The 18376-nt window shown below is 38.7% G+C and overlaps 1 protein-coding gene across 5 annotated transcripts in view; it reads right to left on the bottom strand.

The window, feature by feature from the left end:
- UNC80 (unc-80 homolog, NALCN channel complex subunit) overlaps positions 1-18376 on the bottom strand; it is a 176473-nt gene that overhangs the window by 75811 nt on the left and 82286 nt on the right. For 3 of the 5 annotated variants that reach the window (XM_040984422.1, XM_040984424.1, XM_040984423.1), the window contains exons 26-29: positions 17680-17845; positions 12910-13113; positions 10576-10676; positions 8303-8503 (exon numbers count right to left, since the gene is read on the bottom strand). In XM_040984422.1, the coding sequence (XP_040840356.1) occupies positions 8303-8503; positions 10576-10676; positions 12910-13113; positions 17680-17845 (672 nt within the window). The remainder of the gene's footprint in view (positions 1-8302; positions 8504-10575; positions 10677-12909; positions 13114-17679; positions 17846-18376) is intronic. The other 2 variants (XM_040984425.1, XM_040984426.1) reach the window with 1 other exon arrangement.

Below are 18376 nucleotides of genomic sequence, written 5' to 3'. Positions count from 1 at the left end.
AGTTCTTTTTCAAGTTGTCCCTTCATGTAGGGTTCACAATAGAGTCGTTTGCACAATCACAGATGAGCCTTAAATGTCAAGGAATGGAGCAGAGGAGAAGGAGGAATGGAGCAGAGGAGAAGGAGGAATGGAGCAGAGGAGAAGGAGGAATGGAGCAGAGGAGAAGGAGGAATCCTCAGGTAACAGACTCTGGTTTGTTTATCCAGAGTTGTGATTTCTCTCATCTTTGTAGTTTAGTCTGTAAAAAGAGGGAGTCTTTCTTCTCACTCAGAATTCTAACACCCATTTGTTTTTCCAGTGCTGTGTCAGAGGAATGCTTTCTCCAACTATGGTAAAAGAAAACACTGAACTCCTTAACAATTTCTGGACAGAGCTCAAAGTGTTATAAATGGAGATTTTTTGTTAAAAAAAAAGGGCAAATGTAAAAGAACATACAAGGTAAACATTTTTTTAAACTCTAACAAAAACCCCAAGAAAATACATTTGTTATGTGATTGGTATGGAACCAACTTTTAAAAGGAATCTACCGCGAAACAAGTGAATCTGAAGTCTTGCTGTGTTTTATAAAGGAAAAAAAAATATGCAAGTGCTTTTTGTGTGAACACATACGATTTTGGGAGAGAAAGATCACGTTGCATTCCCAGAGAAACACATACCTTACAGTAGCATGCCTATATTATATAATCTGAAAACTGTTACAAAGTCATATGTAACACTAATAATCCATACAAATATATAATATATATGAATTTCTTTCAATAAGAATCAAGACATTTCAAGATTGGTATTTTTCTACTTTTATTTTATTTAGGAAATAATATATGTACATTGCAGAAATCTGAAAAACTACCGTGAAGAAAATAAGAATCCTTATAATCTCAACGCAATGATAACCATTGCTTGGTTCCTTCTAGACTTTTCCTATCGTGCATCTTTGCACAACTCTGATAATGCAACACTGGCCCACATTTGTAAACAATTTATTACATCATGATTTTATAATGAAGACTTTTACCGGTGAACAAAGTCCTTTTAAGCTGCCATTTAAAAAATTTGCAAATACTTCCCCCTTATCTCCTTTGGTTGGATATTTTACCCTTTTCAAGAAATAGCTTTGAAAATACTCTCTGATTAAATTACAGTTTTAGTAAGAATATACTCAGTAAAACACACACACACATAAGCACAAGCAAAAAAGCTGGACATTTATGTCACTCTAGGAAACCTAGGGTCGTATTTAACTCTGCCTACTGGAATAGGAGGTGTAATTTAAGGTCCTTATATGTCAAATACTCAATAGTCTGGTGTGTTTCATTATAAAGTATTTCACTTTTTGCTGATCTCATGATAATTGGGGTGGTGGTTTTAGCAGAAAGGAAAGAGAGCTAAAAGAGCTTTCATATCAGGTGACAGACTGGTCGCTTTTGAATTAACTTGATCAGATTTGGAAGTTAGATATCAGAGATCGGTCCATGTGTCATGGTTTGCTTAGATCTATCACTCAAATTTTTAAATTCCACCTACTGAGATGACCCCTGCCTGACTAACGAAACTCTGATTGGATGTATTCTGCTTTTGCAGCTTGTTGTAAAACTTGGCTAGAAGAGACCTAGGGCTTGGATGATTGCAAAGGCATCTAATAGTGACCCTTCCACAAGTTAAAGATACTACTGGGCTGCAAGATGTGCATATTGGTTGAAATTGCAAAGCCAGAAAGAATTTGTAGAGAAATTCAGAACTAGAGATATGAAATCAAAGGACAAGATTATCACTAATGGAAGACATCATTCATTGTTGAAGTTGTTCTATCAGAGGGAGCAGTAGTCAGTGCGAGGCAGCTACTCAGGGTTCTCCAGAGCACTCAGGTACTAGAGAGAGACTCAGTGCATACTGTGGGCTGGCACAGAACCGGGACTGCTGCTTTATTCTTTGTTTTAAAAGATGTATTTATTTATTTTTATCAGAAAGTCAGATGTACAGAGAGGAAGAGAGACAAAGAGGAAGGTCTTCCATCCAATCATTCACTCCCCAAGTGGCTACAATGGCTGGAGCTGAGCCAATCCGCAACCAGGAGCCAGGAGCCCTCTTCCAGATCTCCCACGTGGGTGCAGGGTCTCAAGATTTTGGGGCATCCGCGAATGCTTTCCCAGGCCATAAGCAAGGAGCTGGATGGGAAGCAGGGCTGCCAGGATTAGAACTGGAGTCCACATGAGATCCTAGCACATGCAAGGTGAGGACTCTAGCCACTAGGCTACTGTGCTGGGCCCCACTGCCTTTCTCTTTATTGGAGGGTATATGTCTCATAGAGCTCCATCAGTTCACTCTGACTTCTCGCCCACCCTGTTCATTATCAACTACATGTTCAATGCAAAGCCAATCTTTGGTTAAGAATCTATCATTTGGCATGATTGGCTAAAAAGTGGAAGAAATCGGCTCTCTCCTGTGGCTTTCAGGGATGTGGAGCCTGAATCACTTAGTGATGGTTGCTTAGGACTCTGAAATATTGACATCAAATTACCCGTGTAAGATTCAGAGATGAGTGAGCAGATGGGGATGCTGCACAAAGAGGAAGACAAGTGACCCCCAGCTTTGCTCTTGTCCCCTTAGGGCTTGGTTGTAGCTGCCTTGCCGTGTGGGGTTTCACGTGATATTGCTACACTCGGAAAAAATCCTGGAGTTCCTTGAGCCAAGTTTAAATGTGCAACAAAAGATCACTGATCACAGGAGGAATGAGAATTTGTTCAAGACAGAAAAGTTATTCAATTTAATTATTTAATTAAATTATTTGCTAATATTTGATCATTTTAACTAACCAATTCAAGAATATTTGATATTAACCACAAACTAGGAACTGAGTTAGTTTCTGCACATATGTTAAGGATCAAAACATCCACTATGTGTGCCCTTCTGAAAAGTATATGCTATTAGGAGATTAATATAAAACAACCAAACCAATGAAAAGTTGACAGGATGATTCAATTTGGAAATTAAAAAGTGTTTAAACTTGGTTCAACTTCAAGTCAGTCTTCTGGGCTTTTGTAAAAAGGGTTTTCCTCCCATTTTTCGAAAAAACATGGTGGTAATAGAAGTACAAAAGTTCCTAAAAGGCAGTTGAGGCCTTTTGTGGTCACATATCGTTGACAGCTGAACTAAGTCTGTTGCTGATGGGAGTCTTCACCGGATTCATGAGATCAGGAGCTGGAGCCTACTGTTAAATTCACAGTAACGTTTTCCATAGGTAGTTTTTGTAAATACATGGGCTTTTCAGGAAACCAGCTGACCTCTTGCTATCTGCATTAATTTCATAAAATTTACTCACACCATACCTTTTGCTTTTGGAGAATATAGCAACATTTGTTTTTCATTCCTTTATTTGCAGAAAGAAAATTTTTTTTTTTGGCTCCCATTTTCCAGCAAAAGCACTAATTGAGCATTTGCTTTGTTTAAAACATATAATCTAACAAGGTATAGCCATGAAGGAAAAAATTCAGAATTATTTGGAGAAAGTGTTACATACAGGTAGAATGATGGCTTACATATTTCCAAATGTCCTCAGGATTCAGAAAGAGCTACAATAGACTAACAGAATGTACAGCAAGTTCCTGAGCATTGAAATGTAGATTAGCAGATTGGTCAGACTTACTAGGGTTACAAAATGTACTAGCTGCCACAACTGTATTCTATCATAAAAGCCAGTTGAAAAGGAAGCAGAAATAAAATACCAATTGCTCATGAGATTCAATTATAATAAAAAATCTGCTTTTACTCTTGCTTTCTTGCCTATATAATTTTTCCTTCGGCACTGGAGATGCTGGCATTGCTCATTTATGTGACAGATTCAGAACAGGCAAATGGAATTCATCATGAGAATAAATGAAGAGCTTGAGTAGAAAGGCTAGCATTTCAGAAATCAAATGTTATAGAGGACACACTCCATCTTGCTAATTTTCCACCTGCATGAGTGACATCAGTATGTTAAGTCTTGAAGACATTCATTCTTGCCAAACTTTCCTTTTCCCTTTCAGAAATATGACAGACAGCAGAAAAGCAGACAAGCCTTCTTGGCTGTTTCACAGCAGTGTCCCATCTGAATCCAAGGTGGGGAACACTCATGGTATACTTACCCTTCTGCTGTGAGTGAGAACTCTATTAGGACATCTTTCAAGATTTAAACTGCATGGGACTTCTTCATTTTCATAAATTTGTAATGACTAAAAGATGTTCAGCCAAGCTCCTAGCACAAAACAAAGGCTATCCCATAGTCTTCTATGGGATTATCTATATCAGCTTATGGAACATCAGTGTACTACTGTCCTCTGTGCTTCAACTATGATGCCAGGAAGTGTCTAATTATTACTTAGTTGTACTTCATTTAAGGGCTGAAGGAGCTTACCCTAATAAGCTTAAAACCGTGTTCCTAAGTTCTCTAAGCACAATATGCCTTTTCTTTGTTTCACCGATTCCTGCAGCAATTCAACATCTACCTGGGAAGTTAACTTGACTAAGGTCTGCCTTTCAGACTAGACTACGTGTGTCCTACGAGGACGGGTCTGTTTCTCGTTCATCTAATATTATGTGCTTCACAAATAAAGACGTCAAGTAGTCCTAGGTTAGTTAAAAAGTTTTTTTGAAAAGATGAATGGATAGATAGATAAATTCCTGAATACAGAATGAGAAAAAAATAGAAGTAAAATGCCTTGAAAACTTAGATGATGAAGGAATGGAGGGAGGAAGGAAGGAAGGAAGGAAAGGGAAAAAGAAGGAAGGCAAGAAAGGAAGAAAATGTTTATCATTTGCCTGCAGCATGTGCTAGTCCTAACACTCAACAGATCAGAGAAGGTTCAAGGAGATTGCATTTCAGTGAAACATGAAGAATGCTTGAGGCTGGTTATCCACAGATGAGAGACAAAAGCACAGTTGAGCAAAGACACAAAAAGAAGTAATTCTGCAATGTGTGTGGATGGAAAATGAACATAATCGAGGCTCGCATATGTTTGCAACTTCCAGCATTATGGTTTTCTCCTAAAGCTAAATGGTTTTTGTATGAAAAGTTATGTAAATAGAAAATGATTTCTTTGAATGTAGTGTCATCTATGCTTGAAATGTGTACATAAATAACATATAAACATGTACACACATATGTATTTTTATGTTTTTATGTCATCATTTAGTAATTCACAGTTTATTTATAAGGCACATTGATCTAATCTCCACTTTTCAGAATTTGAAAGGTTGAATGATATAAGATACAATATAGTTTTAAAAATCCCTGACTTTGCTATTGCATCTTTTTAAGCTAGAATGTAGCTCAATAGGGATATGACCTGTGAGCAATCTCATTTGTTCTGAGCCTCATTTTTTTTCACTTATAAACAGGAAATAATATATCTGGTATGTGGTTTGTGAGAAGCAAAAAAAGTTTGTCATAGTGCCTTCTTTTTATTCTCACACATATCTTTAGGAAAAAACACTCAAAGATCATGTAGGGGATGCAATTTTTTCTCTAGGGTGTCTTGTATCACACAAATTACTTTGGATGAACATACATTGTTTTCTTAATAAAATCTGTTGGGGGTGCAATGGTATAGCAGGCTACTCTTTCATCTTGGCACTGGCATCCCACATGGGCTACTCCACATCGGATCCAGCTCTCTGCTAATGCCATGAAACACAGTGGAGGATAGCCCCGTTCCTTGGGCCCCTGTGTCCATATGGAAGATTCAAAAGAAACTCCTGGCTCCCAGCTTTAGATTGATTCAGCTATGGTCATTGTGGCCATTTGGGGATGGCTAGCAGATGGAAGATCTATCTGTCCGTCTGTCTCTCTCCCCTCTTCTATCTCTGTCACTCTTTCAAGTAAAGTCAATGAAACTCAAGAAAAAAAATAACAAAAATCTTTGTGAATGCTGAAACACTACAATGTACTGTATATGTTTGCTGTTACTATACTAACAAGTGCCCCTTCACTGTGTGGTGTGTATAATATTGCCATCCTCAACCCAAATTTGGCTTACAACCTCTTTAGTAGAATGATTATCTGCTCCGAAGTAGCTAGCTATTAAAGACCTGGCCCAAATACTGTGCCCAAACCAGGTACTTAATGAGCGCTGGTTGAAATGGGTAGGTGTTGTGTAAATATCTCCTTGCAAAACCTTTGGAAAAGCACCTGCAAAAGTGGTCTACTGTACTCAGTGGAGTTTCTTGGCTGCCCTGCCTATTCAGGGGCAGGTGGTGACTTGAAGCCTTCCCAGCAGCAACACTGCAATCCTGGTTACATTCAGCATCGTCAGCTTAGCTGCTCAATGGAGTTGTCAGAGAAGTACAGCTGAACACCTCTAAAGCCTAATAGCTTCTGTAAGGTCTTTCATTTTTTAATGTCTATCACTCTGTCATTTGTCTATAGATAGTTGGGCCATTTATTGCTTACTTTTTCATTCTTAATTGTATAAATTTCCCATTGAGGCTGCAACAAATGATCACACTGTTGAAGTTGGCGTGTTGGCACAGCAGGAGAGCTGCTGTATGTGTAGCCAGCATTCCTTATTGTAGAGATAGTTTTTAAGTTTCAGCTGCTGCACTTCTGATCCAGCTTTCTCTTAATGCTTGTAAGGCAGAAGAAAGTGTTCTAAGTACTTGGGCCCCTGGGATCCTTGTGGATGGAGTTTCTGTTCCCTGTTTTTGATTTAGCCCAGCACTGACTATTGTTGCCTTTTGGGAAGTGAACCAACATACAAATGATCTCTCTACCCTCCTCTCTGTCTTACATTTCTGTCTTTTAATTTTAATTTCAATTTTTTATTTTACTTGCTTGAAATGCAGATTTACTGAGAAATAAAAGGAGGAACAGATAGAGAGGTCTTCCATCTACTGATTCATTCATTAGCCACAATGAATCCAGGAACTTTTTCTGGGTTTCTCACATGGCTGTAGAGCTTCAAGCATTTGAGCCATCTTTCACTGCCTTCCCAGAAACATTAACAGGGAGCTGGATTATAAGAGAAACTGCTTAGAGCTGAATTGATACCTTACGGGATGCCAGTGATGTAGCTGGCCCAGTACTGTCCCTCATCCTCAACCCCAGCTCTGTCTTTCAAACAAATACAACTTTAAAACCTCCTACAGAATAAATTGACCAACTACTCTATCCAAGCATTGGCAGTGAATATCTAGGCATACGGAGACTCCAAGGTGGATTGGAGGAGATTCCATTGAGATTGGAGTGGTGGGATTGACAGCAATTCAGGACTGCTGAAGTATCAAAACAGTTTGAGAACTTTATGGCATTGTAAATTTCTATTTTTCTTCCTGTTGTTGATCTTATATTGTGGCTTTTCATTTAAGAGGATGTACAGTATGTGTGTAATGGAGATTATCATATCCAGATGTGAAGATACAATGCAGTATACATCTCTACTTCCAGATAAAAAGAGGGACTCGCAATGAAAATTGTTAACTATATCTTAACAATAGGATGTTGGACTCTCTGTCATTGTCTATGCCTGCAATGATGGACATACGACTGTTTATGAAGAACTATACTATAGTAATAATATAAAGGAACTCAGTGGGGCTAGGGAATTTGGGTGGGGGTAAGGGAAAATCCAAGGCCTATGGAACTGTATCCTAAAATGATAATAATAACAAAAAATCATAACAAAAATAAATGAATAAATAAAAATTAAAAATTAAAGAATTTTTTAAAAACCCTACAAAGATATGATCTAACAATACTGGAGGTCACAAATCATAAATTGACAGGGCAGTGTTCCTGAATGCTTTAGAGGCTAATCCATTGTAATATCTTTTCCAGCTTCTAGAAGCTGCCAGACATCGATGGCTCATGGCTGAGCTTCACTCTGATTCTGTTTCTGTCATAAGACTCCTTTCCTGTACCTGATCCTTCTGGTGCCTGCTCTCACTTGCAAGGACCCTTATGACTGCAGCAAATCTACCTGAATGGTCCACAGCCAACTCTTCATCAAGTTGACTTAATCCTGTCTATCATATGCACAACATATTCAGAGATTCCAGGGATTAGGACGAGAATTGCAGTTATTTGTCACTAACAGCTCTCTGAATTCATATTTATTCATAGGAGCAAGGTACAATGTGGAGAAGCATTCCATATTTACTCACGGACATCAACGAAGGGCAATTTTCTTTCTTTCTCGCCTCCACCTAAGTTTATTCATTACCACTCAGACCTGTAGCCCAGTTGGCACAGTTGCAGCCATCTGAAACTTTATTTCTAGGGGGAACTGTATTGTTAGGACATCATTATATTCAGAGATCATTCACTCACCTCTTTTTGTTTCTTGCCTCGGAGGGCCACATTACTGACATGGCTGCTCTCTCGGAGGGAGTCCACACTGTCTCCATAGAGCAATTTGATAGCCCTGACCAGGCGGGCGCAAGAGCGGCTGTGGTGAAGGTAGCAGTGTGGGTGGCAGTAGTCAATGTGAGTGCAGATGAAGCTTTGCTGATTGCATAGCAAGATCATGACCTGGAATATAAATAATCCGCAGACTCAGCCAGGCAATCAGGAAACAAATGGATTCACAGAGGATGGAAGACAAAAAGTGAGAATGTCAGCTTGCTTGAAGGGCCTTGAAACCACAATGATTCAATAATTTCCACAGCAGAATAAACAATTACAACTCTTTGTCCCTTGGCCTTTTGTTCAACCCAAACATACCTGAGTTCTCAGAAACAATGAAACAGCAGATCTTCAAACTTTTAAAGCAATTACTGTGGCATTTATGGCTACCAAATATTTTCAAATGGAGATTGTAAACCTAAAATCTCCTATTTTTTCTCAGCTGTGATGATGTGGAAGCAACCAGATGGAAGAGGATGCATAAATTGGTCAGATCCATCCCAGAGAGCCTGGCTGACTTTGGCAGCTGTGGGTGCCTCCAATCCCAGCCCGCCTTGTGAAAGCATTTTTACATCTTACACTCTGATGTTCCTTCAACAGGAACTGGAAGAGTCACATCTCAACACACTACAAATTGCCTTTATCCTCCTGCATCTGGGTTTTAGATGATTCTAGTTCTGGTCGTGGCCCTTATCCTTCCACTTTGTGTTCAAATCGAGTGTTTTAAGTTCCCACCTAAGGAATGTTAAGGTATTCATAATGATTTTCTTAACAGTGGTTACACAGGTGTATTTACTTTGTAAAAATGTATTGAGCTGCCCACATGACCTTTTAGTTTGTGGATTAAAAAGCAGCTGTTCATAGATCCTCAAAAACAATAAATTCTGTGGACCATTTGCACAGTGAAGAAATAGCATCATATACTCTGAGGAACATTATGAACAGGATAGCCATTATCTGACTCAGCCAGGAAATTAGGTTCAAACTACAGCAGAGCTAACACCATAGTGCAACAGGTTCAGTCCACCAGTTACAACACTAGTATCCTGTTAGAGTGTTAGTTTCAGACTCTGCTATTCCATCACTAATCTAATTTCCAGCTAATATGCTTGGGAAAGCAGTGGAAGATAGCCCAGTGTTGGGTTCCTGCAGATCTGGGTAGAGTTCCAGAGTCCTGGCTTTGGCCTGTCCCAGCCATGGCCATCGTTACTATTTTGGATTGAATCAGTAGTTGGAAGAGCTCTTCCTCTCTCCCTCTCACTCTGTCATTACCGTTCAAATAAACAAATAAATCTTAAATGATAAAATAATATTATGTCTATAACCAATAATCTCTTTAAGAATGATTTTCTAATTATGCCATGCTTGTTTAACTTTATCATGTCCTTCTTCATGCCCAGCCTGATTCCCACTGTTTCCCACAATTTCTTGGGATTCTATCCTTCCTGGTCCTCCAGGTAGTATTTTGAAATGAGATCTTTATTTTCTTAGAATCTCCTGGTCTTGATTTATAATTTGACTTAATATAAACTCAAGATTGACCTTGCTGTCATTTTTCACAGTGACCTGCAAAAATGTGATACCTAGCCTGCACCACTCAGGATGTCCTGACAGTCAACTTGGCTCTTTCTGACATGATTTTCTTTAACTTAAGGTGACCCACAAGTCAGGATTAAAGGCCTTAGGTTTTACTTAAAACTTAAAGTAAGTATGGGGCCTGGCGCAATGGCACAGTGGTTAAGGTCCTCGCCTTGCACGCCCGGGATCCCATATGGGCACCGGTTCTAGTCCCAACAGCCCTGCTTCCCATCCAGCTCCCTGCCTGTGGCCTGGGAAAGCAGTCGGCCCAAAGCTTTGGGCCCCTGCACCCATGTGGGAAACCCGGAAGAAGCTCCTGGCTTCGGATCGGCTCAGCTCCAGCAGTTGCAGCCGCCTGGGGAGTGAATCATCAGACGGAAGATCTTCCTCTCTGTCTCAACTCTCTGTATATCTGCCTTTCCAGTAAAAATAAAATAAATCTTTAAAAAAAAACTTAAAGTAAGTATAATCCAGCAGAATAGCAGTCTTAATTAGTATTAAGAGATACAGCTGGCATCTAAGAGTTGGCTCTCTAGGAGGCTAAACTGGACTGATGGTCCTCCATGGAACTTCCCAAACCGGCAACCTGTTTCAAATCTCTTTCTGAGATTTCTACTTACATGAAGCCATGACATGTTCCTGTGATAATTTTCTTCTGTGCCGGCATTACTCATTCCCTCTGGTTCAATGCTGGGTTCACTTGCACTCCAAGGACTCCCTTCTTAAAAAGAAAAAAAAAAAAACCAACAAGAAAGAGTTCAGTGTTTGGTTTCTCCAGGGACCATAGTGGTAAGACATTGCTATTTGTGCTTTCGAATCCTAGGGTAGACCTATATAGCCCAGTCAGCTACAGGGCATTTGATGGAATTTATTGGAGGACTTTAAATAGAAATTATTTCCTCGTTACCAGCTGAACTGGCAATTTCAAAGACCTTTATGATCTCTGTAATGGTGGCTTCCATTTTGAGAAATGGGAGCAGAAAAAGAACAGAGTCAAGTCCTTCAACTGCTGAGATGAGCCAGTTGTTGTTTGAGTGTGACCAAATCCATTCCAGATTGATCAGTCATGGCAGGTGCAGTTAAGTAGAGACCAACCAACCTACAATGGCCTCACCATGTGTTGCTGCCTCCAGTGTTGCTGTGGCTTTTGGTAGTGTCCTTATCCTAGTCTCTAAGCTTTGCTAGCAGAGCTATCTCAAAGATGGGCAGATGCCTCAAAAGCAAAACAAAACACAAAGCTAAGAGAGTGGGAAGCAATTAAGCTGAAGTGTGGGTAACTTTGTGTTTAAACTTCTCTTTGTGGGAAATGGGAAAGGAGAAATCTCTATCTTATTATTTAGTTGTCTGCTCAACAATACTTGCCCTCAAATATGAAAACTTATGTAGACTTTACTAATGGCCAAACAATGTCTCCCGACTACCTGTTGTAACTGGTCAAAATCAATTGACCAATCCAATGAAGTTATCGAAATAATCTTTCCTACACTACTTAAGAAAATAGATTTAGAACTTATGTTAAAAGAAAGCACAAGGAATTTCCTCCTATTGTCTTCTTTAAAATAAGTGCAATCTTGAGTAACGCATAAATTAGCTATTTAGGATAAGGTGGGCGGATGTAGAAGCATTGTCTATTGAAAACATTCTTTGATTGGCTATATCCAGCTTCTCCTTAGTAGACTCGATCACTCTTTTATCCACATTCAGTGCTGACTTCCCAAGCTACTTACCTAGGAGGGGAATACTTTACATTTTGCCCTTAATTCAGAGACTGAATCGCAAAGAGAATTTGATCCTACTTTCACCTAATAGTAATGCTATGCACGTGGCTATGTTTATTCTTACACTATCTCTTTCTTTGTCTATCAGGATGCTAGTCAGGGACCATATTTTGGGATTTAGAGTCTCTTTCAATCCTACAGTGACAATCTCTAGTTCTAATGCTTTGGTTTTAAATTCAACTCTTCTCACATGTTTAAGACATTTTACAATCATTTCCTACTTTATCTCTAAAGTATCCCATTATATGTAGGAAGGAAGGAAACACAGTTACTATTGGCCTTCTGTATCTATCCATGGGTACTACACTGTTGCGCTCAACCAACTGTAGGGCAAAAATATTCAGGGAAAAATTACATTTGTACTAGAGATAGACTAACTTTTTTCCCTTTGGCACTGTTAACTAAACAATACAACTAAACACATAGCCTTTACTTAATACTACAGCAATCTAGAATAAAGCATATAAGATGATATGCCCAAGTCCTGTGAAAATACTACTCCATTTTTACATGTAATAGTTGATTATCCTTGCATTTTATAATCTGTGTGTGTGGGGACAGCAGGGGACCTTCATGGATACAGACAGACAACTACATTTCCACTGAACAGGTGGAGAAAACAAATCCCTGGACGTTAAATGTCTTCCTGAGAATCACTGTCAGGTCTAGATACTCTTCTCCCTCTGATATTGTTTTTACTAGTAAACAGGTATATCAAAGTGCATAGAACCTTCAGTTTGCTGTATCCTAAGAGATTTCAAATTTCGATTTTAAAGGTCCTCACCAGGAGAATCAATACACAAACATCTAGGTTTAAAATAACTGTTCTTGTCACTCCAGTGTTTTCTTCTCCAATGTAACCTTTGAGACTCCTACTGCACAAAGTGTGGTCTTGGAGTCAGCATCCTTAGCCTCACTGAGAAGCTTGTTAAAAATATAGACTCTCAGACCCCCCACCCCAGATCTGCTGAATCAGAATCTATATTTTCAACAAGACTCCCCAGTGACCTGTGTGTACAATATAAGATTTGCACAGTTTTGCCGCAGAAGGGATTCTGGCTTTCAAATTAATGACTTGTCTCACCTATGACTCTGCCCTAGTTCTGTGAAAGGAAACAGATCTGAGTCCTGTCTTCCTGCCCCCCACGTCCCTGCACCCCCACTCCTCTATGTTACCTAGATCAGTGACAGTGTCCCTGCTCTGGGCCAGCTGCAGCTCCTCAGCCTCAGACTCTGAGTCCTGCCGTGATAGCTTGCTGCTCTTTAAGCTGCCGACTCGGCGGATGCTGGACAAGGAACCCCCCTTCTTCACCTGGAAACTGCGGGTTCCTTTAATCTGGAGCAGGCGAGAACCTCCTATCCTGATCTTCCTGCTGGGAACTGTATCAAAAGAATAAAATAGGGCTTTTTCCCTTTTAGTTTCCCCCAGCCAGTGTCACATCCAAGTTTTCCCCAACTTGTCCTTCAACAGTCTCCTCTCTGTTAGCCTGGATGAACAGTGTTTCTGGAAAAGGAGCTTCTCCAGGGTCTTCAGTCACCAGGCCTTGCCAGGCAGGCAGGAAGCCAGGGCAGCCAGGAATTGCTGCTGCAGCTTCTCTCTTGGACACAAAGCTCATTGGGGCAGGGAACAATCTGACCCCGTGCCAGCCCAAGGTTCACAAACATGAGGGTGCCTTTGCAACAGCAGCAGCATCTAGGATTGTGAAGTATATTGATGTCATATGTCTGCTTGATGCAGACGAAACACAAACCATTGGTTTTTTCTTTTCTCTTGAAACGGGTCTTAATAGAATTCTGTGAGCTGACATATAAACTCCTTATATTGCAATATCTCCTTAGGAAATAAAAACAACCGGTGCCTCTCCAATAGTCAGCAGTGGGCTCCACTCTGCGCCTCAGCAAAGGGCTCTAAAAGATCTGTTTCACTGGGGTGCTTCGGGTGAGCTTGAGCATCTAACGGTTCCAATTTCAAGGTACCTAGTGATTTCATAGCATCCTTCTTTCAGTCAAAAGGCTGGGTGGGATGTGAGTCCAAATGTTGCAACACCCTGAGCCAACCTTACAATCTATGTGTACCAAGAAGAACATGCATCAGTCATCTGTAGTGCTTTGAAAGAAATAATCATCAGCAAAGAAAATAGATAAAAAAGTTTAATCTTGAAACCTACTTTTAAAGTCAAAAGCATTTTTGTTTCCAATAGTCACATACACACCCTCCTGTTCTTTGGAAGACTTGGTTTTGCCAAGTAGGCGGAAGATAAAGGCATTCAGTCAGTTGAAAGGATTGGTTTTGTGAGTTTGCCTTCATAAAATATGAGCTAGATTTCTTACTAACTAAGGTGCAACTATTTCATATTTTTAAAATCCCAGCGAGAAAAATCACATTTCAGTTTCAAGTTTCAATATTTGAGTAAAACAGAACTTGTATAACTCTTCAAAATGTGAGATAAAGGTGTATTTTAAATGCTTTGTGAAGAAGTTCAGAAGAATTCCTCCTGAACAATGTGAATATTTAATCTTTTAATTGGCTCTTGGACTTGAGAATGATTAAAATAATCAGCACCGAGCTAGCAGAGGTCTCATGGAGATTCCTGAGTATGTCTAGAATTCTGCATGCAGATGACATTTCTTAAAGTACACTTGGATAAATCCAACAAAAACAACATAACCCAATGTTATATTTTAACAGTAACACAAAATTTACTTGTCTTTATTTTTAATATTATTGTTAGGCTTAACTGAGACTTTATGATTGGTCTTAAAGAGCCTAGCACAGAAAAAAAATTATTTTAAATGAAAACCAATGTCATTTTTGGAAGTACAGAAAAAACATTAAAGATCATTTATTTTTATGAGGCACACAACTAACATTCTTGTCCTGATTTTATGACACTTCTCAGCTCACAAAAGGAAACCAATGTGAACTGAAAGAAGCTGGATTTTGAGAGCTTCTTCTATCATAAAGATAAATGGAGACACTCCATAGTAGTGAGAAATTGTGGCTCAGAATTGTGGAATGGCTTTTTGCATGAGACACAGCAGTTGCAGTTCGATTTGGGATTGTGCAGCAAAAGCTTCAGTTGAACTTGGTACAGCTTTTAGCTTTTGCTATCATGACACCATAATCCGATATGAAAATGCATCAGAAACACCTGTATTGCTTAAAACATCTCTCACTCTCTCCTTTCCCTTTTTCTTATCACACATTGTATCTATTAGCAACCCTTACTGGCTCTGCACTTGAAAATATCATGGAATTTTGACGGCCCTCTTACTGCTTCCCTGAATTATTGTAATTACCTAACTGCTTGGTCTTCTCTCCATTACCATAGGTGAAATTATTCCTAAAAATACAACTCAGAAATATCCGAATTATATCATTTCTCTGGCCAAACCTAGACACTGACTGACTACATCCCCGCCACTCAAGGGCATGTCGCTGATCCTAATTTGTTTTACTTCATATTATTTATCTCCACTTAAAAGTCTAGCATTTAATATTACTGTTTATTATGTAAAAACTATTCATTATTAGCCATTTAAAACACATGTGGAGAATGTCCCAATCTATTGCAGTATTCTGGTAAATAGATAGTGCTGAATGAATCAAAATTGCTCTTGTTTTCTGTCTGTTTTGTTTTATTTTTAGTACTAGTCAGTTTCTATTTCAAATATGAGTGAAATGATTCAAAAAGACTCTGCTTGGAGATTTTAAACTGACATTTTTAGTTCTATGAAACATCTCATATCCATCTTTCTTGGTAGAGTCTTAACTTTCCTCAGGTTGTTTCTAACAGGAACTAACATTTTTTACTTGTTAAAAATAGATTCATAAAACCTCAAGTGAAATTTTAATGGTCTTAAATCACAGGCTTTCCATCATTCTATTTTTCATGTTGTCTGAAGCAGTTGACATCAGCTTGTCATATTGACTGAGAAACATTCAGAAATCTTTCAAGAGTTTTAACAACTGATTAAGAGCATTTTTACAAACTTATTCTCATTTTATTCATAATTTTAGCTTTACATTCTTTCAAGTTTAGCCATAGCAATACTATGAATGTTTACTTAACTACTTCAAAAAATAATTCACACAATAATGTTAGGAAAACAAGACTGATCACATTCTAAATCAAAATTTCTTTGGGTATGTTTAAAAGATGAAGGGCTGTTTTTCTAAGTAGGCATCTTTGCCTTCATTTGTAGTGCTTGAAAACACATTGAGTTGATTCATCTTCAAACTTAGAAATTGTCTGAGACATGATTTTTTCTTCCTGTCATGTGGCCTGTTTTCACAAATCAATAGAAAATGACGTATTGTTTATTTGCATACTTAAGAAGTGACAACATTCTGACCTTTACATATTTACTTTCCCAGCATAGGTCCATTCGTCAAAAGGTTTTTAATATTTTGTGTTTTTTTCTCTACTAGGCTCTTCTTGAGAATCACTCACCTATTAAGCTATGCTACATTGACCGAGTCATGTATACATTACACTAGGAAATACTGAAGTGAATAAAACCACCTCTGAATTTTAAGGAATGTGTTGGGACTCTTTTCACTGAAATTTATTATAAAGGTGTTGAGGGCAAGAAAGCTTAAGAAAACCAAAATTAGATAGTGAAGTCAACAGTTTAAAGACTTCACTGGAGAACAACTGAGGATTTCGCAATCTTCAGGTCACAGGATTTTCTGTGTGGGTTCTAATCTCTATGCTCATGATATTAAAAAACTGGTAATAGTTATTTAGTGTGCACCTACTAGTCATCAGATAGTTTGAACTTTATTTGCAATGTCTTATTGAAAGCTTTTAGTATCATAATGCAGTAGTGATATTAAACCAATTTTACAGAAAGAAAAAGTTCAATTTCAAAGGTTAAGTAACAGAAAATATCACATGGCAGGATGCCATATATCACCAATTTTAATGTGTTTTTCTTTTACATTTTAACATATCAAAAACAGGGATTTTTAAAATGATTATTGGTATTTTATGATCATTAATGCCAGATAGGCAATATGATACATCAGTTATTATTTGTGTACAAGTGATTATGTAAAATGTCAGTCACAAAATGGACAAAATAGATGTCAATATCTTTAAATCCAAGGTGCCCAGTAATAGCGAGGGGAGGAAGGGTGGGTAGGGTTATAAGTAAATGTGTTAACCACATTCCTAAAAGGAGATGAAGGTAAGCTAGTCTCATCCATTTGTAAGTTGGCTTACATAACCAGCCCAAGTAGCTTTACTTGTTTTATGGATCCATTTTGGCAGTGATCCATCACTGACCTTCTGACAGCAGGGAGGACATTATTATGTAGAATACCACATGTATGGACAACTCTTAGTTTAACAGTAGTTAAGAAATTCGAACGATGAACTGAAGATGGCTTATAAAAACTTTAATGAATATTTGTGCTTTCTCAGGCTTTGACTGCAATAATGATTAAAACAAGAGGTCTTCCAACATTCCATTGAAATTATGAAAAAACTGCATCAATTTAAAAATTCCTTTATATCACAAAAAATTTCTTTTAATTCCATTCTCCAAGAACTTTTAAAATCCCCTCATGATAATCTGTATCTAATTTAGTATTAACGGCTTCTTTCAACAAGAATAAAACATAAGCTGATAAGAATAAATTGCATGAGTTAAATTATAACTGCTTCCTTTTTCCAAAATTAGTAAACAAAATAATGGGTCATCTTAAAGCTGATAGTGTCTTTGATTCAATAAATTTGAAGAGTTGCTAAGCTGGAAATATAACCCAAGCTTCACTGGCTGCGGAATTCAACCTCCAAAGAATATGGCTTCCTACTTCATCAGGTTAATATTGTCAGTATCATATAGAAGCAATACATTGGGCTCTCAATTCTTAGTTTAGACCCTGGACCAAACACCCTGGGAAACCGTAAATGTGAAATAGTTCTTTACTTTTCATACCTTTCTTCTCATCAACACCTGCATCTGATTTGAGGGTGTGACTGCTGCTGTGGAGAGAATCCTTGGAGTCTTCATTTTCATCCAGAACCCCAGCAAAACTTATCTTCCTCTCATATCTGTGCCTGTCCAACTCAGGATCCAAACGGAGTCGGCAGCTTTCCAAATCCTGGAGTATCAGTAAGGCGCACATAAGGGTTAGCATCGCTCCAGCACTGCATTGGTCTTACAGAAACTTTCCCACTATTTGAATTACAAGCAACTACATCTAAACAGTTATATGCCTTTACCCAACACAACTTTTAGATTGTGGCTATGAAAACGTTCTTAGATTAAGAAATACACAGTTGGGCCCAGCGGTGTGGCCTAGCGGCTGAAGTTCTCACTCTGAACACACCAAAATCCATCCCATATGGGCGCCAATTCTAATCCCAGAAGCTCCATTTCCCATCCAGCTCCCTGCTTGTGGCCTGGGAAAGTAGTTGAGGACGGCCCAAAGACTTGGGATCCTGCACCCGTGTGGGAGACCTGGAGGTGGTTCCTGGCTCCTGGCTTCAGATCGGCACAGCACCGGCTGTTGCAGCCACTTGGGGAGTGAATCATTGGATTGAAGACCATCCTCTCTGTCTCTCCTCCTCTTTGTATATCTGACTTTCCAATAAAAAAAATACACAGAATTTTCCCAGCATAATTTTTATAG

This window comes from Ochotona curzoniae, unplaced genomic scaffold (assembly GCF_017591425.1).
Source record: "Ochotona curzoniae isolate NIBS_2020 unplaced genomic scaffold, NIBS_Ocur_1.0 contig_4148, whole genome shotgun sequence".
In the NCBI taxonomy this organism is placed as follows: domain Eukaryota; kingdom Metazoa; phylum Chordata; class Mammalia; order Lagomorpha; family Ochotonidae; genus Ochotona; species Ochotona curzoniae.
The sequence above is the reverse complement of the archived record's forward strand: the minus strand, read 5'-3'. Positions and strand labels throughout refer to the sequence as shown.